We start from the raw sequence: 23,708 nt of genomic DNA on the forward strand, positions 1-23,708 counted from the left end.
ATAAAGTTATGGACAGAGGAGGCAGACATGAGTCAAATGGTGTTGGCAAATAATTCCTCTTTTTAACCTGTTTGGAGTATGAGATGGTAGGTAAGTAAGTATGTAAGTACATTTTATTTATATAGCACTTATCACAGAGAGGACTCACAAAGTGCTTCACAGGTTAAGAAAAACACAAAATAAACACACAAATAGGACAATGCATACAAAGTAAAACAGTGAGATGGAGAAATAGCATACAGTACAGGATAGCAGGGTTACAGAGAAACGAAAACATCAGGCCAGTCTAGGCAACAAATGCCTGTCTAAACAGAAAAGTTTTCAATTGCTTTTTAAAGATCTCAACTGAGGTCGCGGCCCTCAAGACCGGTGGAAGAGCATTCCACAACCTAGGAGCTACAGACTCAAAGGCTCGGTCACCTTTGGTTACGAGTCTGGTGCGAGGCACAACCAAAAGACCCTGGTCAGCAGATCTCAGTGACCTGCTGGGGACATGAGAATAAAGCAGGTCACACAAATATGCAGGTGCCTGACCATGCAAGGCTCTGTAAGTAATGACCAGCACCTTGAACTGGATCCTGAAATTAACAGGAAGACAGTGCAGGGAGGCCAGGACAGGGGTAATGTGAGTAGACCTACTTGTCCTGGTCAGCAATCTGGCCGCAGCATTCTGGAGCAGTTGGAGGCGGTGGGGTGGTGGGGTTTAGCACATTAGAACAGTTAGAGTGTGTTGGATTATGTCAATCACAGAAAAGCCTAAATTCACACTCAAAATTGGAGTTGTTCCCATACTGATACCAGTATCGGAAATGCCTCCGATACCGCCTAAAATGCTGGATCGGATATCGGCGAGTACATGACTCTATGCACCGATCCAACGTACTCAGAATCCTGTCTGGAAGGAAAAAATGGTACCAGAACATCTCTGTTCAAAATTCCCTGTAACTGTCTGTAACTGTCTGTAACTGTCTGTAGACAGTCACATTATTACTATTACAGTTAATAGTGTTATGATGCTCATTTTATTGTCCTGTTGTTCGTCTCTGGTACTCAAGTAGATTAAAACCAACATTATTTTGCAAACATTGTTTGACCCAAATCTGGAGCTCACTCAATCCTTGATTGTAAAGTGTGGTGAGACCCACTCAAATCAGCAGAAAAGGGCAAACTAAAAATCTGTATTTACAGATACTGTTTGCAAATAGCAGTGAACTTGTCATGCTATCTATCTATACTGATTCTAACAGTTGTCAGTAGACTTATCATCACTGTTAAGGTCTCATTATGCTTTCCGCATCAGCGAGGAACGCGAGTGTCCGCGCGGAAAAGTGACGTCAAATCAGCAGACACGCCCCTCCGCAAGGCTCCGTGCGGACGGTTTTTTGCGCACGCCGAAATTTGTAACTACGCGGACGCGGACGGGCGGACAAAGTGGAGTTTTCAAGACTCGCGCTCAATTCCGCCTGCAGAAACCCACACAGAGTATACAAGCTCCACACGTTTCCTCGTCGGATTCCGTGTCTCTCATTTCCGTGCGGCCGGCCAAAGCGTCAAGCATAATCCAGGCTTTAGCTGCATTAAAAGATCCTGCCTTGTGGGAGCCTTTGCTGTTGAAAAAGAAATGAGCTGTGAGGTTTCTGGCGGGTCACCTCAGCCTGACTGCTGATAGGGTGTTGTGACAGAGAGAGGAGCGGATCACCTCAGCCTGACTGCTGATAGGGTGTTGTGACAGAGGGAGGAGCGGGTCACCTCAGCCTGACTGCTGATAGGGTGTTGTGACAGAGAGAGGAGCGGATCACCTCAGCCTGACTGCTGATAGGGTGTTGTGACAGAGGGAGGAGCGGGTCACCTCAGCCTGACTGCTGATAGGGTGTTGTGACAGAGGGAGGAGCGGGTCACCTCAGCCTGACTGCTGATAGGGTGTTGTGACAGAGGGAGGAGCGGATCACCTCAGCCTGACTGCTGATAGGGTGTTGTGACAGAGAGAGGAGCGGATCACCTCAGCCTGACTGCTGATAGGGTGTTGTGACAGAGAGAGGAGCGGATCACCTCAGCCTGACTGCTGATAGGGTGTTGTGACAGAGGGAGGAGCGGATCACCTCAGCCTGACTGCTGATAGGGTGTTGTGACAGAGGGAGGAGCGGGTCACCTCAGCCTGACTGCTGATAGGGTGTTGTGACAGAGGGAGGAGCGGGCCACCTCAGCCTGACTGCTGATAGGGTGTTGTGACAGAGGGAGGAGCGGGCCACCTCAGCCTGATTGCTGATAGGGTGTTGTGACAGAGGGAGGAGCGGGTCACCTCAGCCTGACTGCTGATAGGGTGTTGTGACAGAGGGAGGAGCGGGCCACCTCAGCCTGACTAGCTGATAGGGTGTTGTGACAGAGGGAGGAGCGGGTCACCTCAGCCTGACTGCTGATAGGGTGTTGTGACAGAGGGAGGAGCGGGTCACCTCAGCCTGACTAGCTGATAGGGTGTTGTGACAGAGGGAGGAGCGGGTCACCTCAGCCTGACTGCTGATAGGGTGTTGTGACAGAGGGAGGAGCGGGTCACCTGAGCCTGACTGCTGATAGGGTGTTGTGACAGAGGGAGGAGCGGGTCACCTCAGCCTGACTGCTGATAGGGTGTTGTGACAGAGGGAGGAGCGGGTCACCTCAGCCTGACTGCTGATAGGGTGTTGTGACAGAGGGAGGAGCGGGCCACCTCAGCCTGACTAGCTGATAGGGTGTTGTGACAGAGGGAGGAGCGGGTCACCTCAGCCTGACTGCTGATAGGGTGTTGTGACAGAGGGAGGAGCGGGTCACCTCAGCCTGACTAGCTGATAGGGTGTTGTGACAGAGGGAGGAGCGGGTCACCTCAGCCTGACTGCTGATAGGGTGTTGTGACAGAGGGAGGAGCGGGTCACCTGAGCCTGACTGCTGATAGGGTGTTGTGACAGAGGGAGGAGCGGGTCACCTCAGCCTGACTGCTGATAGGGTGTTGTGACAGAGGGAGGAGCGGGTCACCTCAGCCTGACTGCTGATAGGGTGTTGTGACAGAGGGAGGAGCGGGTCACCTCAGCCTGACTGCTGATAGGGTGTTGTGAAAGAGGGAGGAGCGGGCCACCTCAGCCTGACTGCTGATAGGGTGTTGTGACAGAGGGAGGAGCGGGTCACCTCAGCCTGACTGCTGATAGGGTGTTGTGACAGAGGGAGGATTAGCCTTTGGGAGGCCCCTGGCCCTGATCCAGACTATGACAGAGTAATGAGAGTAAGGCCAGAGGGACAGAAAGACACACAGCCCTCTTTGATGCATTAGTGAAGGGACTTCCCTGCTGGACAGGTGGGTCAAAACACCACTGGGTTAGAGAAAAGGAGCATGTGGGTGGGTGCTGCCCCCTGCTGGGTATTAAAGGCCCTATCAAGAAGCAGGGTGTGGAGCAGCCACCCAGGGCGTTCTGTTGGCCTCTCTGCTGACTTTCTTGATATGTGCATCATTGGTTTGAAGGCAGTTTTTCACTTTCAAACCGATGAAACAATGTCTATTGTAAGTATTACATGTATTCTGAGTAGTAATGAGATTTGAAAGGAAGAAGAGATTGTTTTTTCATAAAGTCTTGTCCTCCATTAATTTATTCATGAGTGAAATATTCAAGAAATCCCCAGCTTGAGACTTTGACAAATAATATTGAATAAATATCCTACAGGACCTGACGCAGGACCTGGAGACCTGGGTCAGACCTGCTTTGTGATAAATGTAGAGAGACTGTAGCTTTTAATCAGAGGGATAATCTCCTGGCAATGTGTCGATGTGTATGTTCTTTAGATCAGAGGATTAAAGGCTGAAAGATCTATCTGATACTTAAAGGAGCACTTCACTGAAAAACAATGATCAGCATTATCTTATTTTGCACATGATCTCACTCACACATATCCAAAAACTGTGACCAGTTTTGCAGACATTCATTTAGTTTGACAGTTATTGAGAGTTGATTTGAGTTCAGATGTGGACCAGTGATGTCATTTGTGCATGAATGAGTGTGTTGAGATCATGAGCAAAATAAATCAGCATTGTTTTTCGGTGAAGTGCACCTTTAACTGGTTGAGGAGGGGGAAGGCAAAGCAAGGCACATAGCAGCACTGATGTTAAAGGTCACTAGTGGCAATCAATAATGATCCCCAGAGGACTGCAGTGCTAACAAGATGACCCCCTCTCTGACAGGCAGAAGTGGTACAGGCCTGTAGTGTAGGCCTGTTAGTGTAGGCCTGTTAGTGTAGGCCTGTTAGTGTAGGCCTGTAGTGTAGGCCTGTAGTGTAGGCCTGTAGTGTAGGCCTGTAGTGTAGGCGTGAGCATGTCGCTAATGAGGGTAGGAGGGGATTCTCTCAGGAGTTAATCCACTTGAGAAGTAGAACAACACGGAGGCGGTCGTAGTCCAACAAGGCCGAGACACGGACATGACAGCAACTTTTGTGAGGATTCAGCTGGGCGGACCACATCAGTGAAGATCCCCTGATCAGTGAAGATTCCTCTAGTCTAGGCAATATGAAGAATGGCTGCTTTTTTGAGGCGCGAGGGATCTCCTGTTCTTGTTAGTTTAATGGTAGAGAAAAGAGTGATATCTGCTATCTGGAGAGCAGGGCTTCTTTGTCTGGTGTCATTAGCTGGTCAGAGTGTCTGGTGTCATTAGCTGGTCAGAGTGTCTGGTGTCATTAGCTGGTCAGAGTGTCTGGTGTCATTAGCTGGTCAGAGTGTCTGGTGTCATTAGCTGGTCAGAGTGTCTGGTGTCATTAGCTGGTCAGAGTGTCTGGTGTCATTAGCTGGTCAGAGTGACGTTTGAGAGACGAGAGTTCATATAAGAGAGGCTCACATGAGATAATGACTGAGAGCTGTCTGGATGAGGAGAATCTGGATCAGGCCAGCAGCAGTCTGGAGGAGGAGGGGGACACTGCTCAGAGGAAGCGCCCGAACACTGGGAGACGTCTGTGGGACAGAGTTCGCAGCGCTCTGCTCAGGCCGAAGGTAAAGACACGGAGAACAAGTTGTGGATGGGTTTACTGCTGGAAAAGATGCCTTGGTAAACCCTACATTTGAGGAGAAAAACGTTTTGGGCGCTCTCTCCTTTCCCCATGGTGTTCAGATCCTTATTTAGGTTGTGTTGTGTGCGTCGTGTTGTGTTGTGTTGTGTTGTGTTGTGTTGTGTTGTGTGCGTCATGTTGTGTGTGTTGTGTTGTGTTGTGTTGTGTTGTGTTGTGTTGTCTGTCCAGATATACTGTCTTATCCTTGTGATAGGTATTATGTAAGAAACTGAGGATTATCTGAATGGGATTGGGTGGTTTCTTGGGTGAACGGACATCTGTCATATTATGCTTGGCGGGGGGAGATGATGTTATCACATACTCATGCCTGATCCCTGTAAACACAGACTAGCAGGTTGGTATTAGTCACATGATCACTGTAAACACAGGCTAGCAGCTTGGTATTAGTCACATGATCACTGTAAACACAGACTAGCAGCTTGGTATTAGTCACATGATCACTGTAAACACAGGCTGGCTGCTTGGTATTAGTCACATGATCACTGTAAACACAGGCTGGCAGCTTGGTATTAGTCACATGATCACTGTAAACACAGGCTGGCAGCTTGGTATTAGTCACATGATCACTGTAAACACAGGCTGGCTGCTTGGTATTAGTCACATGATCACTGTAAACACAGGCTGGCTGCTTGGTATTAGTCACATGATCACTGTAAAAACAGGCTGGCAGCTTGGTATTAGTCACATGATCACTGTAAACACAGGCTGGCAGCTTGGTATTAGTCACATGATCACTGTAAACACAGACTAGCAGCTTGGTATTAGTCACATGATCACTGTAAACACAGGCTGGCAGCTTGGTATTAGTCACATGATCACTGTAAACACAGGCTGGCAGCTTGGTATTAGTCACATGATCCCTGTAAACACAGGCTAGCAGCTTGGTATTAGTCACATGATCACTGTAAACACAGGCTGGCAGCTTGGTATTAGTCACATGATCACTGTAAACACAGGCTAGCAGCTTGGTATTAGTCACATGATCACTGTAAACACAGGCTGGCAGCTTGGTATTAGTCACATGATCACTGTAAACACAGGCTAGCAGCTTGGTATTAGTCACATGATCACTGTAAACACAGGCTGGCAGCTTGGTATTAGTCACATGATCACTGTAAACACAGGCTAGCAGCTTGGTATTAGTCACATGATCACTGTAAACACAGGCTGGCAGCTTGGTATTAGTCACATGATCACTGTAAACACAGACTAGCAGCTTGGTATTAGTCACATGATCACTGTAAACACAGGCTGGCAGCTTGGTATTAGTCACATGATCACTGTAAACACAGGCTGGCAGCTTGGTATTAGTCACATGATCACTGTAAACACAGACTAGCAGCTTGGTATTAGTCACATGATCACTGTAAACACAGGCTAGCAGCTTGGTATTAGTCACATGATCACTGTAAACACAGGCTAGCAGCTTGGTATTAGTCACATGATCACTGTAAACACAGGCTGGCAGCTTGGTATTAGTCACATGATCACTGTAAACACAGACTAGCAGCTTGGTATTAGTCACATGAGCACTGTAAACACAGGCTGGCAGCTTGGTATTAGTCACATGATCACTGTAAACACAGGCTGGCAGCTTGGTATTAGTCACATGATCACTGTAAACACAGACTAGCAGCTTGGTATTAGTCACATGATCACTGTAAACACAGGCTGGCAGCTTGGTATTAGTCACATGATCACTGTAAACACAGACTAGCAGCTTGGTATTAGTCACATGATCACTGTAAACACAGGCTGGCAGCTTGGTATTAGTCACATGATCACTGTAAACACAGACTAGCAGCTTGGTATTAGTCACATGATCACTGTAAACACAGGCTAGCAGCTTGGTATTAGTCACATGATCACTGTAAACACAGACTAGCAGCTTGGTATTAGTCACATGATCACTGTAAACACAGGCTAGCAGCTTGGTATTAGTCACATGATCACTGTAAACACAGGCTGGCAGCTTGGTATTAGTCACATGATCACTGTAAACACAGGCTGGCAGCTTGGTATTAGTCACATGATCACTGTAAACACAGGCTAGCAGCTTGGTATTAGTCACATGATCACTGTAAACACAGGCTGGCAGCTTGGTATTAGTCACATGATCACTGTAAACACAGACTAGCAGCTTGGTATTAGTCACATGATCACTGTAAACACAGACTAGCAGCTTGGTATTAGTCACATGATCACTGTAAACACATACTAGCAGCTTGGTATTAGTCACATGACTCAAATAGATTGTGACATGGACTGACCCTACCTGGCCATATGGCCTTTATGCCAGGGTGAGTGAAGTAATTGAGTGGGTTATTGACCTGTAAGGTCAATCATGATAACATGATTGAGTGCAGATATGATCTTCACTGGGCTGACAGTGTAAATCTTTTGTGTTTGGTGAAGCAAGTTGTTTGCTTTGAAAGATGATGGTGAAAGAGTATAGCAATCTCAGAATTCAGAATGTTAATTGACACTGCAATTCAGGAGAGGAAGGAGATGGTGGTGGCAGAGGTGTCGAGGATAGAGGAAGAGCGCTACAAGATCAAGGCTGTGTCGCAGTGCCGACAAGGAGGCTGGACAACCTGGGAGGGAGTTGTCAACCGGAAGATCAGTTGGTCTGACCTCTGGAAGATCCCACAGGCAAGGATCAGCTTCCTCATTCGTGCAACTTACGACACGCTTCCCTGTCCTCGCAACCTGCACCAATGGTTCGGGAATGAGGAATGCTGCTCACTCTGCAATGCTCCCAATGCAAGCCTCCAGCATATCTTGTCAGGCTGCAAGATCGCACTCTCTCAGGGGCGCTACAGATGGCGTCACGACCAGGTCCTGGGGAAACTGGCAGAGGTGCTGGAGGGGTGTCGGCAGGGCAGCAAAGAACCAGCAGAGAACCACACCAGCTTTGTCATGGAAGGGGGTGGAAGAAGATACACCAGGCCAAAAGAGACAACAAGGCCCTTCTCCCCTGACCACAAGTGGGACATGAGGGTTGATCTTCACAAGCAACTCCGGTTCCCCACGGAGATCACAACTACATCTCTCCGCCCTGACATTGTGGTGTGGTCCACCAAGGCAAGAGCGGTGCACCTCATCGAGCTGACAGTCCCATCAGAAGAGGGGATTGAGGCTGCCTTTGAGCGCAAGAAGGCCAAGTACTCACAGCTGGCTGCTGAATGCCGGGAGGCTGGCTGGAAGGCTACCATCTACCCAGTGGAGGTTGGCTGCCGAGGCTACGTGGGGCAGTCAGCCACACGCCTCTTGAGGGACGCAGGAGTGACTGGAGGGAAGCTGAGGAAGGCCATAAAAGAGCTGGCAGAGGAGGCAGAGAAGGGCAGCTTTTGGCTCTGGCTGAGGAGGAAGGACAGGAGCTGGGGAAAGAACAACTAACCCCGACAACAGCCGCAGGGGGAAACACCTATCAGCTGCAGGGGGTGACAGGGAGACGTCCCTGTCACTGCTCCGCCACCAGGAGACGTTCTAGTGATTAAAGGAGCGAAACGTTGATGAATGGTGGTTCCTAGCTGATGACCCTGCAGCTGACCCGTGGGCACCGGAGGAGGTGCGACAGGCATCAATGCCAAGCAGGAAATACCACCTACCTGTACATTAACTGACACTGCAATTCACAAGTATTCTCTTTTCAAATGTATCTTTACATATTAGAAAAAGCAAAAGATTTCCTAGTTTTGAATTTGGAAGAAAATCCACTTCCTGGACTGGGTTGAATGAATTAAACGTGAATTGAGCTCAACCTAGTGTGCAAAAACTAGAGATGTTCTGATAAAAAAAAATTCCTTCCCATTCCCAATACCGATTCCGATACCTGAACTAGTGTAACGGCCGATACAGGAGTACCAATCCGATACCAGTGCATAAAAGAAAAAATGTCCCGGTATTAGTATAATTTTTTAACAGCTGTATACTACTAACCTTGTATGGATGTGATGTCATGCTGGCCGTTTTATCCTGGTGAACTACTTTTTCTTTCAGGGCAAATAAATTATGTGGTATTGGATCGGTACTCGCGTACTTGCTGATACCTGATCCAGCATTTTAGGCAGTATCAGAGGCATTTCCGATACTGCCTATGGCAAAAATATCTTGTCAAGATTTTTCATCAAGCAGGATCCAGATTCACAATCTTATCACAATTCTTTTTCACGTTGGTTAAAGACTATTTTGCAAGTTACTGAACAGTACAACTAGCGAAATATAGGTACAAATAGGGCAAAACTGAACAATATGGACCAAAAATCATAATGTGTATTTTTAGGCTGAATGGCGGTACACATGTTGGTATTTTGTACGAAGTGGGCTAAATGTTCAGTTGTAAGTCGACAAGGCCAGCAGTAAACAAACGGTAGCATATTTTCATTTTGTTTTAACAGTAACAGTTTTGTCATAACAGTAATTTACAAACTCCCCAGTTACTGAATGGGCTGCACAAGATGTTTTGTGCAAGTGAAGTGAAGTTGCATTGTTCAAAAACTACCTAAGTACAGTAGTCCACACACACATCCAGTTAAGGTGGACTGTAAGTAGACTGTAACAACCAGTTCAGTTTGTCAGGTGCATGCAACTATGACATGACTTTATGAAAGTTGTTGGTCTGTCTACTTGACAATGTTGCTGCAATAAAATGGTTGAAGTCAGATGTACACACTGGAAAATTGTTCTTATATAAACCAGATGTTGACAAAGTTTTCCTTTGGGGACATCATTTGCAGTTAAAAAAGTAAGAAATCGCAATATATCGAAATATCGCAATATTCAATATATCGCAAAATCCGATATATCGCAATATCGGCGATATCGCAATATCGCAATACTATCGTATCGTGACCCAAGTATCGTTTTAGTATCGTATCGTGGGCATCTGGTGATTCCCACCCCTAATGCCATATCACGATATTACTATATCGAAAATCTGAGACCTATCACTAGTCTAGTCTCATATCACAATCTCAATATAACATCGCTATATTGTCCAGCCCTACTGATCTCGGAGCCACTCTAGTAAAAAAATTTTTTTTTTTTTTTTTTTACCTTTATTTAACCAGGTTAGTCTCATTGAGATTAAAAACCTCTTTTGCAAGAGAGACCTGGCCAAGAGTAAAAACATGATGGGCACCTCTCTTTTGTGTTTTCCAGCTGGATCCCCAGACACTGCAAAATAAAGACTGGCAAAGGACAGTCATCACCATGAATGGGGTAGGTACTGAACCTATGTGTCTATGTCTTCTTCTATGGAGCTACACGGTACAAAGGAACATCTCAGTTCCTCCTCTGGTAATGGCTTTTCTTCACATGTTTCAGGTTGAGGTGAAGCTTTCGTTGAAGTTCACCAGCAGAGAGTTCAGTCTGAAGCGAATGCCCTCACGCAAACAGTCAGGCGTGTTTGGAGTGAAAATCAACGTAGTAACAAAGTGAGTTGTCCATACAGTATGTATTTAGTCTGAGTGTCATGTAACAAAGTGAGTTGTCTCTAGTGTCTTTAGTCATGCTATGTTTTAATACACGAGTCAACATTTGTGAAGTGCTGTGTTTTAAGGAAGTGGATACTTTCCACCCATTCCTTCCAAAAAAACATCCAAAAAACAATCCAGAAATATACTTTGTTTTTGTGTGTGGTTCAATTGGTTTTGGTGCTGAAGTGTAAAACAACATAAACCTGTCATGGGTAGAATCTATTTGACAAAGGATCCTTTATAATGCTGAACATGCTCTATCGTGGATTGGGAGTCTCTTAGTTTGCTTGAGTCTAAAAGTAGAGAATTCAGAGATTTTAATCACTCACCAACTAAAATTCTACCCTATTCACCTCATGTTCAGACGCGGGGGTGGGCCAAATTCTTCCGGGTCGTGTTAACACTTCCGGCGGTCACGGCGCGAAATATGAAAGAACGTCATGAAGAAGAGAGTTGTTTTTGTAGCGGACAATGCAGGGGGTAAAATAAAGAACATAGCCTAAGCCTACTACTTTGAGCTCGGTACACAGCAAGCAAGCGAGTATCCACTGTTAGCCAGGTCAGATAACGTTATCGTCGACAATGACGAGCACTTTCTTGTAAAACATACCTGGACTCCAACAAAGAAAGCTTCAGATGGTTTTCTCTCCTCCGAGCTGCGCTCGAGCCACTTACATCTATAAGACCCGCAGACGTTAACGCAATTCCCTGGAATGCGAGACTTAACGAGCCAGTTACATGGCGTTGCATTCTTAGACATTGCCGTTTGCTTTTATTTGGTATGTTACATACAATTGGCTAAATTATTAGTTAATTCAGAGTTAGATGATATTGGAGCAGCCAGCCATTTAATTTTTATTTATTTTTAGCCGGAAGTCATCACACGACCACACAACCGGGTCACTCTCTAGTTTCCTTATATAAATGGCCTGGTAAATGGCCTGCATTTATATAGCGCTTTTATCCAAAGCGCTTTACAATCAGTAGGTGCATTCACCCATTCACACACCGATGGCGGCAGGCTACCACGCAGGGTGCTGGCACACCAACGGGAGCAATTTGGGGTTCAGTGTCTTGCTCAAGGACACTTCGACATGCAGACTGGAGGAGCCGGGAATCGAACCACCGACCTCTTTTATCCAAAGCGATTAGTGGACGACCCGCTCTACCTCCTGAGCTACAGCCGCCCCTATATCAACTATATATATCAACTTAATATCAACTTTATATCAACTTAAAATACTCTGTTTTAAAATAGCGTACGTACTGTAGGACCTTTTCCCTTCCCGCCTGCCTGCATTTGACATGGTGTGGCACAGGGTCAGAGTTCACAGGAAGCACTGTGGGAGGCCAAGCAGCAACATCCTCTCTGTGACAGGGAACGACAGGCTTTATGGGGAATGTGGTTCTAATTGTGAGGAACACTGGCATTAAACACACCACTGGAGAGGGATAGAAGCTATCAATCACCCCAACTGTGGTTTAATTTGTTCTAGTTAAATACAGGGTTCAAGACCTCTGGCCAGGTGCCGGATTTCCAACATATGGACGTTTTAGATTCACAAACTATTTTTGACCACAAAAAACACTCCATGTGGGTTTTTGTTTTTGATGCGTTTCAGCAATGCAAGGCAATAGTTTACATTTACCAAAGGAATGCAAGCAAGTTTATATTTATATTTCTTACACTGATACAGTACGTTACTGCATGCTGCAGATCTCTCTCTGCGTGTGGGACACTGCCCACTCCAAACTGTCAACGGAATCTTGGCCAGTGATTTGCGAGTGGTGGATTCACTCTTCACCAATCACTAATGATCGATCAAGGAGGCCCACCCACCCGCCCACCAAATATAACGTTGATTCGCTGCTCTCCACATAACTACATAACAGAGGCCTCCATTGAAACATATCATGCAAGTGGAAGACGATTATATTTTGCGCCATGCACTGCTAGAAGTTTGCCGTTTGCATTATATCGACAAACTGATCGCCACTCTCTCATTGGTGCTATGAGCACTCATTCAATTTCATACCCCCTAGACCCGCCCTCAAACTACAGCTGTGGCTGTGAAGGGGCATAGACTCATTTGTGTAGTATGGGAGGCACAGCGATGATTCAATGTCATATTTGAGTGTGTGGAGAGACTAACCGGTGTGTAATGACTCTGCTGGCTCACTGTATAAACTGTACACCTCTTTGATGTTCCCTCTTTGTTAAGTCCCAGCCTAGATATAACAAATCTGTGTGCATGGTTTACTATCATCATTATTATCAGTGGAAACGGTTTACGAGTAAATTGTAAAAAAATAAAAACTGTGCCCAATGATTTTTTTAAACCAGGTGACCACTGGAGGGCTCCACAGTATCCTTATTGCATTATTAGGTTTATAGATGAATAATGCTGTGTGTTGAATATTAATACATACGTTTTATATAGCGCTTTTCTGGGGAACTCAAAGACGCTTTACAATACATAGAAAAGTAATACAGTAAACAAACTAAATAACAAGAACAAATACAGATACAAAAACAAATACAAATACAAATCAATAGATTGCAGAGATGGAATGGTGGTTAGAGGTAGAAGTCAGATATTGTAGGCTGTTTTGAAGAGGTGGGATTTGAGTTGGGTTTTGAATCTGAGTTTGTGATGTTGAGGGGCAGAGAGTTCCAGAGGGTTGGGGCAGCGATGGCAAAGGCTCTGTCCCCAAGGCTCTGTCTGTCTGAATACTCATTCATACAGCACAGAAATGTGTCAGTTGTTTTTGTTGTTCTTGTTATTGGACTTCTTTTATAGAGAAATCAATGGTGCAGTGTCAGCAACATGTCAGTAACATGTCAGCAACATGTCAGGCTCAGAATGTCCACTTTGCGTTCAGTGCTGTCAACTTAACACGTTCACTGCCAATGGCGAGTTGACTCGTCAAAAAAAATCCAACGGTTGACTGCCAATGACGAGTTGAGACGTAAAAAAAAAAAAAAAATTTTTTGACGGTGCTACGTGGATCAATGCCCCCCACGTCTCCTATAAAAATATTAGAGCCACCGAACGTGTACAACCCATTCCACCGACCCACTAAGTGGCGACAGTGCTCTCCATTCTAGAGGAAGGCAAGCAAAAAGCAGTGTGAGGAAGCCATTCTCATGAAAATGGATTGGCGAAAACGATTACGGGTGGAACACACTTTGAAACACGCAGCATAAATAAGACCAGAATCGCAAAAGCTTCATCAAAGCTCTCAGAACCCCAAGAAACGAGCGAGCCCACCAGACTCGCCCAAAGAGCGGCCGCCAGCAGACAGGCACAGCAGCAGCAAAGCAGTGAGCCTGGTGACGCGAGGTTACAGCAGCAGCAGAAACGAGCTTGTGACACGCCCGCTGCAGCCAAGAAGAACACACACGGAGGGAGGAGTTTGAAGGAGAGGGGTGTTTCCTGCTGTTATGGAGGAAATTACTGTTCAAAACTATTGTTTAGATGTCTGACGTCTTACTGATGCCAAAAATGAATGGTTAAAGTGACTGTTCTATCGAATTTCACAAAAAGCCATTTATCTCAGAATAAATTTTCAGACGCTGAAACCATGCTGTATTCAACTGCTAATGCTTACATAACTACTAACTCTACAAACTAACTCTTTTAGACAGAGAAAGCACACATTCTATTAGTTCTTTTGAGATATTGTGTGTTCACAAAATCCTAACAGAAACGAATCCTCGGCTCTTGAAAGATGAGCCAGAATCCTCAAAAAACGCCTCTGGCAGAAGCTAACTACAGTATTGAAAAACGGCTGGCAGTGAATGTGTTAACAAGGAGGCATCACCATTGACCCTTTTCACGGGGGCCATTTTGTGAGGGTTTCCAACCTCCAATCATGGAGGTTGGAAACCCTCATTAGCGTTTTGCTTGCACCTGTCTTTACCCTGCCTTTCCGACACAAAATGGCCCCTGTGAAAAGGGTCTATTCCAGTGACAGTAATATGCTCATGGTTAGAAAAGCTCTGTTGTTACAACAGCTGTGTTGTCTGTGGTCCTGACAGGCTGCAGGCAGCACTGTTAAACACTGTGTCTGTGTTGTCTGTGGTCCTGACAGGCTGCAGGCAGCACTGTTAAACACTGTGTCTGTGTTGTCTGTGGTCCTGACAGGCTGCAGGCAGCACTGTTAAACACTGTGTGTCTGTGTTGTCTGTGGTCCTGACAGGCTGCAGGCAGCACTGTTAAACACTGTGTCTGTGTTGTCTGTGGTCCTGACAGGCTGCAGGCAGCACTGTTAAACACTGTGTCTGTGTTGTCTGTGGTCCTGACAGGCTGCAGGCAGCACTGTTAAACACTGTGTCTGTGTTGTCTGTGGTCCTGGCAGGCTGCAGGCAGCACTGTTAAACACTGTGTGTCTGTGTTGTCTGTGGTCCTGGCAGGCTGCAGGCAGCACTGTTAAACACTGTGTGTCTGTGTTGTCTGTGGTCCTGGCAGGCTGCAGGCAGCACTGTTAAACACTGTGTCTGTGTTGTCTGTGGTCCTGGCAGGCTGCAGGCAGCACTGTTAAACAGTGTGTCTGTGTTGTCTGTGGTCCTGGCAGGCTGCAGGCAGCACTGTTAAACACTGTGTCTGTGTTGTCTGTGGTCCTGACAGGCTGCAGGCAGCACTGTTAAACACTGTGTCTGTGTTGTCTGTGGTCCTGGCAGGCTGCAGGCAGCACTGTTAAACACTGTGTCTGTGTTGTCTGTGGTCCTGACAGGCTGCAGGCAGCACTGTTAAACAGTGTGTCTGTGTTGTCTGTGGTCCTGACAGGCTGCAGGCAGCACTGTTAAACACTGTGTGTCTGTGTTGTCTCTGGTCCTGACAGGCTGCAGGCAGCACTGTTAAACACTGTGTGTCTGTGTTGTCTGTGGTCCTGACAGGCTGCAGGCAGCACTGTTAAACACTGTGTGTCTGTGTTGTCTGTGGTCCTGGCAGGCTGCAGGCAGCACTGTTAAACACTGTGTGTCTGTGTTGTCTGTGGTCCTGGCAGGCTACAGACACACTGTTAAACACTGTGTGTCTGTGTTGTCTGTGGTCCTGGCAGGCGGGAGCGTTCCAAGGTGCCTCTCATCATCAGACAGTGTGTGGAGGAGATTGAGAGGCGGGGCATGGAGGAGGTGGGGATCTACAGAGTGTCTGGAGTGGCCACAGACATCCAGGCTCTCAAGGCTGCCTTCGATACAAGTGAGTTCACCTCAGAACCAGGGCTGGGCAGTATATCAATTCTATCCTGATATGAGACTAGATATCGTTTTAGATTTTGGATATCGTAATATCGTGATATAGCATACGTGTTTTCTTTTCCTGGTTTTAAAGGCTTCATTACAGGAAAGTGATGTCATTTTCTGAACTTACCAGACTGTTCTAGCTGTTCTATTATTTTCCTTTATCAGCACTTAGCCAATATATCCACATTAACTAAGTGATGTATATTTATCAAAAATCTCATTGTGTAAATATGTTGTGAAAGCACCAATAGTCAGGGAAGGAAACACTGCCTTTGCCATTTATTTTGATCACAGTCTTGTTTTAATAAAAGTGTTGGCTTTGACTTACAAATGAACATTTAGAGCACTTTGTAGAAAATAATAATAAAAAAAGAAATATATATATACTGTGTATGTGTATATATGTACCGTATATATATATATAACATATATATGAACATTTAGACCACTGTGTAGAAAATAAATGAATACAAAAATATATATACACACATACATACATGACTCATACCTTGTACAGATGTGCCATTCAGCCCCGCCCCTTACTGTTGAACTCCTCAGTAGTCCTTCATATTTAGTGACTGTTGTCTCATCTCACTGGCAGACAACAAGGATGTGTCTCTGATGATGAGGGAGATGGACGTGAACGCCATCGCTGGAACGCTGAAGCTGTATTTCCGCGAGCTGCCAGAGCCTCTTTTCACTGATGACTTGTACCCCAACTTTGCTGGAGGCATCGGTGAGACACCATGTTGTTTTCTATCCTAAACTAAGTCACCTCATGGTCAGTGCTCAGGAGTACATGATGTGATACATTATAAGCTGATGCATGTTGTCATGTTGTTTTATATCCTAAACTAAGTCACCTCATGGTCAGTGCTCAGGAGTACATGATGTGATACATTATAAGCTGATGCATGTTGTCATGTTGTTTTATATCCTAAACTAAGTCACCTCATGGTCAGTGCTCAGTAGTACATGATGTGATACATTATAAGCTGATGCATGTTGCCATGTTGTTTTATATCCTAAACTAAGTCACCTCATGGTCAGTGCTCAGGAGTACATGATGTGATACATTATAAGCTGATGCATGTTGCCATGTTGTTTTATATCCTAAACTAAGTCACCTCATGGTCAGTGCTCAGGAGTACATGATGTGATACATTATAAGCTGATGCATGTTGTCATGTTGTTTTATCTCCTAAACTAAGTCACCTCATGGTCAGTGCTCAGGAGTACATGATGTGATACATTATAAGCTGTTGCATGTTGTCATGTTGTTTTCTATCCTAAACTAAGTCACCTCATGGTCAGTGCTCAGGAGTACATGATGTGATACATTATAAGCTGATGCATGTTGTCATGTTGTTTTATACCCTAAACTAAGTCACCTCATGGTCAGTGCTCAGGAGTACATGATGTGATACATTATAAGCTGATGCATGTTGTCATGTTGTTTTCTCCTAAACTAAGTCACCTCATGGTCAGTGCTCAGGAGTACATGATGTGATACATTATAAGCTGATGCATGTTGTCATGTTGTTTTATATCCTAAACTAAGTCACCTCATGGTCAGTGCTCAGGAGTACATGATGTGATACATTATAAGCTGATGCATGTTGTCATGTTGTTTTATATCCTAAACTAAGTCACCTCATGGTCAGTGCTCAGGAGTACATGATGTGATACATTATAAGCTGATGCATGTTGTCATGTTGTTTTCTCCTAAACTAAGTCACCTCATGGTCAGTGCTCAGGAGTACATGATGTGATACATTATAAGCTGATGCTTGTTGTCATGTTGTTTTCTCCTAAACTAAGTCACCTCATGGTCAGTGCTCAGGAGTACATGATGTGATACATTATAAGCTGATGCTTGTTGTCATGTTGTTTTATATCCTAAACTAAGTCACCTCATGGTCAGTGCTCAGGAGTACATGATGTGATACATTATAAGCTGATGCATGTTGTCATGTTGTTTTATATCCTAAACTAAGTCACCTCATGGTCAGTGCTCAGGAGTACATGATGTGATACATTATAAGCTGATGCATGTTGTCATGTTGTTTTCTCCTAAACTAAGTCACCTCATGGTCAGTGCTCAGGAGTACATGATGTGATACATTATAAGCTGATGCTTGTTGTCATGTTGTTTTCTATCCTAAACTAAGTCACCTCATGGTCAGTGCTCAGGAGTACATGATGTGATACATTATAAGCTGATGCTTGTTGTCATGTTGTTTTATATCCTAAACTAAGTCACCTCATGGTCAGTGCTCAGGAGTACATGATGTGATACATTATAAGCTGATGCATGTTGTCATGTTGTTTTCTATCCTAAACTAAGTCACCTCATGGTCAGTGCTCAGGAGTACATGATGTGATACATTATAAGCTGATGCTTGTTGTCATGTTGTTTTCTATCCTAAACTAAGTCACCTCATGGTCAGTGCTCAGGAGTACATGATGTGATACATTATAAGCTGATGCTTGTTGTCATGTTGTTTTATATCCTAAACTAAGTCACCTCATGGTCAGTGCTCAGGAGTACATGATGTGATACATTATAAGCTGATGCATGTTGTCATGTTGTTTTCTATCCTAAACTAAGTCACCTCATGGTCAGTGCTCAGGAGTACACAATGTGATACATTATAAGCTGATGCATGTTGTCATGTTGTTTTATATCCTAAACTAAGTCACCTCATGGTCAGTGCTCAGGAGTACATGATGTGATACATTATAAGCTGATGCATGTTGTCATGTTGTTTTATATCCTAAACTAAGTCACCTCATGGTCAGTGCTCAGGAGTACATGATGTGATACATTATAAGCTGATGCATGTTGTCATGTTGTTTTATATCCTAAACTAAGTCACCTCATGGTCAGTGCTCAGTAGTACATGATGTGATACATTATAAGCTGATGCATGTTGTCATGTTGTTTTATATCCTAAACTAAGTCACCTCATGGTCAGTGCTCAGGAGTACATGATGTGATACATTATAAGCTGATACATGTTGTCATGTTGTTTTATATCCTAAACTAAGTCACCTCATGGTCAGTGCTCAGGAGTACATGATGTGATACATTATAAGCTGATGCATGTTGTCATGTTGTTTTCTATCCTAAACTAAGTCACCTCATGGTCAGTGCTCAGGAGTACATGATGTGATACATTATAAGCTGATGCATGTTGTCATGTTGTTTTATATCCTAAACTAAGTCACCTCATGGTCAGTGCTCAGGAGTACATGATGTGATACATTATACGCTGATGCATGTTGTCATGTTGTTTTATATCCTAAACTAAGTCACCTCATGGTCAGTGCTCAGGAGTACATGATGTGATACATTATAAGCTGATGCATGTTGTCATGTTGTTTTATATCCTAAACTAAGTCACCTCATGGTCAGTGCTCAGTAGTACATGATGTGATACATTATAAGCTGATGCATGTTGTCATGTTGTTTTATATCCTAAACTAAGTCACCTCATGGTCAGTGCTCAGGAGTACATGATGTGATACATTATAAGCTGATGCATGTTGTCATGTTGTTTTCTATCCTAAACTAAGTCACCTCATGGTCAGTGCTCAGGAGTACATGATGTGATACATTATAAGCTGATGCATGTTGTCATGTTGTTTTATATCCTAAACTAAGTCACCTCATGGTCAGTGCTCAGGAGTACATGATGTGATACATTATAAGCTGATGCATGTTGTCATGTTGTTTTATCTCCTAAACTAAGTCACCTCATGGTCAGTGCTCAGGAGTACATGATGTGATACATTATAAGCTGATGCATGTTGTCATGTTGTTTTATATCCTAAACTAAGTCACCTCATGGTCAGTGCTCAGGAGTACATGATGTGATACATAAGCTGATGCATGTTGTCATGTTGTTTTATATCCTAAACTAAGTCACCTCATGGTCAGTGCTCAGGAGTACATGATGTGATACATTATAAGCTGATGCATGTTGTCATGTTGTTTTATATCCTAAACTAAGTCACCTCATGGTCAGTGCTCAGTAGTACATGATGTGATACATTATAAGCTGATGCATGTTGTCATGTTGTTTTATATCCTAAACTAAGTCACCTCATGGTCAGTGCTCAGGAGTACATGATGTGATACATTATAAGCTGATACATGTTGTCATGTTGTTTTATATCCTAAACTAAGTCACCTCATGGTCAGTGCTCAGGAGTACATGATGTGATACATTATAAGCTGATACATGTTGTCATGTTGTTTTATATCCTAAACTAAGTCACCTCATGGTCAGTGCTCAGGAGTACATGATGTGATACATTATAAGCTGATGCATGTTGTCATGTTGTTTTATATCCTAAACTAAGTCACCTCATGGTCAGTGCTCAGGAGTACATGATGTGATACATTATAAGCTGATGCATGTTGTCATGTTGTTTTATATCCTAAACTAAGTCACCTCATGGTCAGTGCTCAGGAGTACATGATGTGATACATTATAAGCTGATGCATGTTGTCATGTTGTTTTATATCCTAAACTAAGTCACCTCATGGTCAGTGCTCAGGAGTACATGATGTGATACATTATAAGCTGATGCATGTTGTCATGTTGTTTTCTATCCTAAACTAAGTCACCTCATGGTCAGTGCTCAGGAGTACACGATGTGATACATTATAAGCTGATGCATGTTGTCATGTTGTTTTATCTCCTAAACTAAGTCACCTCATGGTCAGTGCTCAGGAGTACATGATGTGATACATTATAAGCTGATGCATGTTGCCATGTTGTTTTATATCCTAAACTAAGTCACCTCATGGTCAGTGCTCAGGAGTACATGATGTGATACATTATAAGCTGATGCATGTTGTCATGTTGTTTTATATCCTAAACTAAGTCACCTCATGGTCAGTGCTCAGGAGTACATGATGTGATACATTATAAGCTGATGCTTGTTGTCATGTTGTTTTCTCCTAAACTAAGTCACCTCATGGTCAGTGCTCAGGAGTACATGATGTGATACATTATAAGCTGATGCATGTTGTCATGTTGTTTTATATCCTAAACTAAGTCACCTCATGGTCAGTGCTCAGGAGTACATGATGTGATACATTATAAGCTGATGCATGTTGTCATGTTGTTTTCTCCTAAACTAAGTCACCTCATGGTCAGTGCTCAGGAGTACATGATGTGATACATTATAAGCTGATGCTTGTTGTCATGTTGTTTTATATCCTAAACTAAGTCACCTCATGGTCAGTGCTCAGGAGTACATGATGTGATACATTATAAGCTGATGCATGTTGTCATGTTGTTTTATATCCTAAACTAAGTCACCTCATGGTCAGTGCTCAGGAGTACATGATGTGATACATTATAAGCTGATGCATGTTGTCATGTTGTTTTCTATCCTAAACTAAGTCACCTCATGGTCAGTGCTCAGGAGTACATGATGTGATACATAAGCTGATGCATGTTGTCATGTTGTTTTATATCCTAAACTAAGTCACCTCATGGTCAGTGCTCAGGAGTACATGATGTGATACATTATAAGCTGATGCATGTTGTCATGTTGTTTTATATCCTAAACTAAGTCACCTCATGGTCAGTGCTCAGTAGTACATGATGTGATACATTATAAGCTGATGCATGTTGTCATGTTGTTTTATATCCTAAACTAAGTCACCTCATGGTCAGTGCTCAGGAGTACATGATGTGATACATTATAAGCTGATAGATGTTGTCATGTTGTTTTATATCCTAAACTAAGTCACCTCATGGTCAGTGCTCAGGAGTACATGATGTGATACATTATAAGCTGATGCATGTTGTCATGTTGTTTTATATCCTAAACTAAGTCACCTCATGGTCAGTGCTCAGGAGTACATGATGTGATACATTATAAGCTGATACATGTTGTCATGTTGTTTTATATCCTAAACTAAGTCACCTCATGGTCAGTGCTCAGGAGTACATGATGTGATACATTATAAGCTGATGCATGTTGTCATGTTGTTTTATATCCTAAACTAAGTCACCTCATGGTCAGTGCTCAGGAGTACATGATGTGATACATTATAAGCTGATGCATGTTGTCATGTTGTTTTATATCCTAAACTAAGTCACCTCATGGTCAGTGCTCAGGAGTACATGATGTGATACATTATAAGCTGATGCATGTTGTCATGTTGTTTTATATCCTAAACTAAGTCACCTCATGGTCAGTGCTCAGGAGTACATGATGTGATACATTATAAGCTGATGCATGTTGTCATGTTGTTTTCTATCCTAAACTAAGTCACCTCATGGTCAGTGCTCAGGAGTACACGATGTGATACATTATAAGCTGATGCATGTTGTCATGTTGTTTTATCTCCTAAACTAAGTCACCTCATGGTCAGTGCTCAGGAGTACATGATGTGATACATTATAAGCTGATGCATGTTGCCATGTTGTTTTATATCCTAAACTAAGTCACCTCATGGTCAGTGCTCAGGAGTACATGATGTGATACATTATAAGCTGATGCATGTTGTCATGTTGTTTTATATCCTAAACTAAGTCACCTCATGGTCAGTGCTCAGGAGTACATGATGTGATACATTATAAGCTGATGCTTGTTGTCATGTTGTTTTCTCCTAAACTAAGTCACCTCATGGTCAGTGCTCAGGAGTACATGATGTGATACATTATAAGCTGATGCATGTTGTCATGTTGTTTTATATCCTAAACTAAGTCACCTCATGGTCAGTGCTCAGGAGTACATGATGTGATACATTATAAGCTGATGCATGTTGTCATGTTGTTTTCTCCTAAACTAAGTCACCTCATGGTCAGTGCTCAGGAGTACATGATGTGATACATTATAAGCTGATGCTTGTTGTCATGTTGTTTTATATCCTAAACTAAGTCACCTCATGGTCAGTGCTCAGGAGTACATGATGTGATACATTATAAGCTGATGCATGTTGTCATGTTGTTTTATATCCTAAACTAAGTCACCTCATGGTCAGTGCTCAGGAGTACATGATGTGATACATTATAAGCTGATGCATGTTGTCATGTTGTTTTCTATCCTAAACTAAGTCACCTCATGGTCAGTGCTCAGGAGTACATGATGTGATACATTATAAGCTGATGCATGTTGTCATGTTGTTTTCTCCTAAACTAAGTCACCTCATGGTCAGTGCTCAGGAGTACATGATGTGATACATTATAAGCTGATGCATGTTGTCATGTTGTTTTATATCCTAAACTAAGTCACCTCATGGTCAGTGCTCAGGAGTACATGATGTGATACATTATAAGCTGATGCATGTTGTCATGTTGTTTTATATCCTAAACTAAGTCACCTCATGGTCAGTGCTCAGTAGTACATGATGTGATACATTATAAGCTGATACATGTTGTCATGTTGTTTTATATCCTAAACTAAGTCACCTCATGGTCAGTGCTCAGGAGTACATGATGTGATACATTATAAGCTGATGCATGTTGTCATGTTGTTTTCTATCCTAAACTAAGTCACCTCATGGTCAGTGCTCAGGAGTACATGATGTGATACATTATAAGCTGATGCATGTTGTCATGTTGTTTTCTCCTAAACTAAGTCATCTCATGGTCAGTGCTCAGGAGTACATGATGTGATACATTATAAGCTGATGCTTGTTGTCATGTTGTTTTATATCCTAAACTAAGTCACCTCATGGTCAGTGCTCAGGAGTACATGATGTGATACATTATAAGCTGATGCATGTTGTCATGTTGTTTTATATCCTAAACTAAGTCACCTCATGGTCAGTGCTCAGGAGTACATGATGTGATACATTATAAGCTGATGCATGTTGTCATGTTGTTTTCTATCCTAAACTAAGTCACCTCATGGTCAGTGCTCAGGAGTACATGATG

At 43.6% G+C, this 23,708-nt stretch overlaps 1 protein-coding gene across 1 annotated transcript in view; it reads left to right on the forward strand.

The window, feature by feature from the left end:
• Nucleotides 1-23,708, forward strand: part of LOC310783205 (breakpoint cluster region protein) — a 64,257-nt gene that overhangs the window by 31,109 nt on the left and 9,440 nt on the right. Inside the window, exons 16-19 of the mRNA XM_083644006.1 lie at nucleotides 10,237-10,296; nucleotides 10,402-10,511; nucleotides 15,618-15,757; nucleotides 16,403-16,537. Of these exons, the coding sequence (XP_083500132.1) occupies nucleotides 10,237-10,296; nucleotides 10,402-10,511; nucleotides 15,618-15,757; nucleotides 16,403-16,537 (445 nt within the window). The remainder of the gene's footprint in view (nucleotides 1-10,236; nucleotides 10,297-10,401; nucleotides 10,512-15,617; nucleotides 15,758-16,402; nucleotides 16,538-23,708) is intronic.

Source organism: Poromitra crassiceps (assembly GCF_964638095.1).
Source record: "Poromitra crassiceps genome assembly, chromosome: 10".
Lineage (NCBI taxonomy): Eukaryota > Metazoa > Chordata > Actinopteri > Beryciformes > Melamphaidae > Poromitra > Poromitra crassiceps.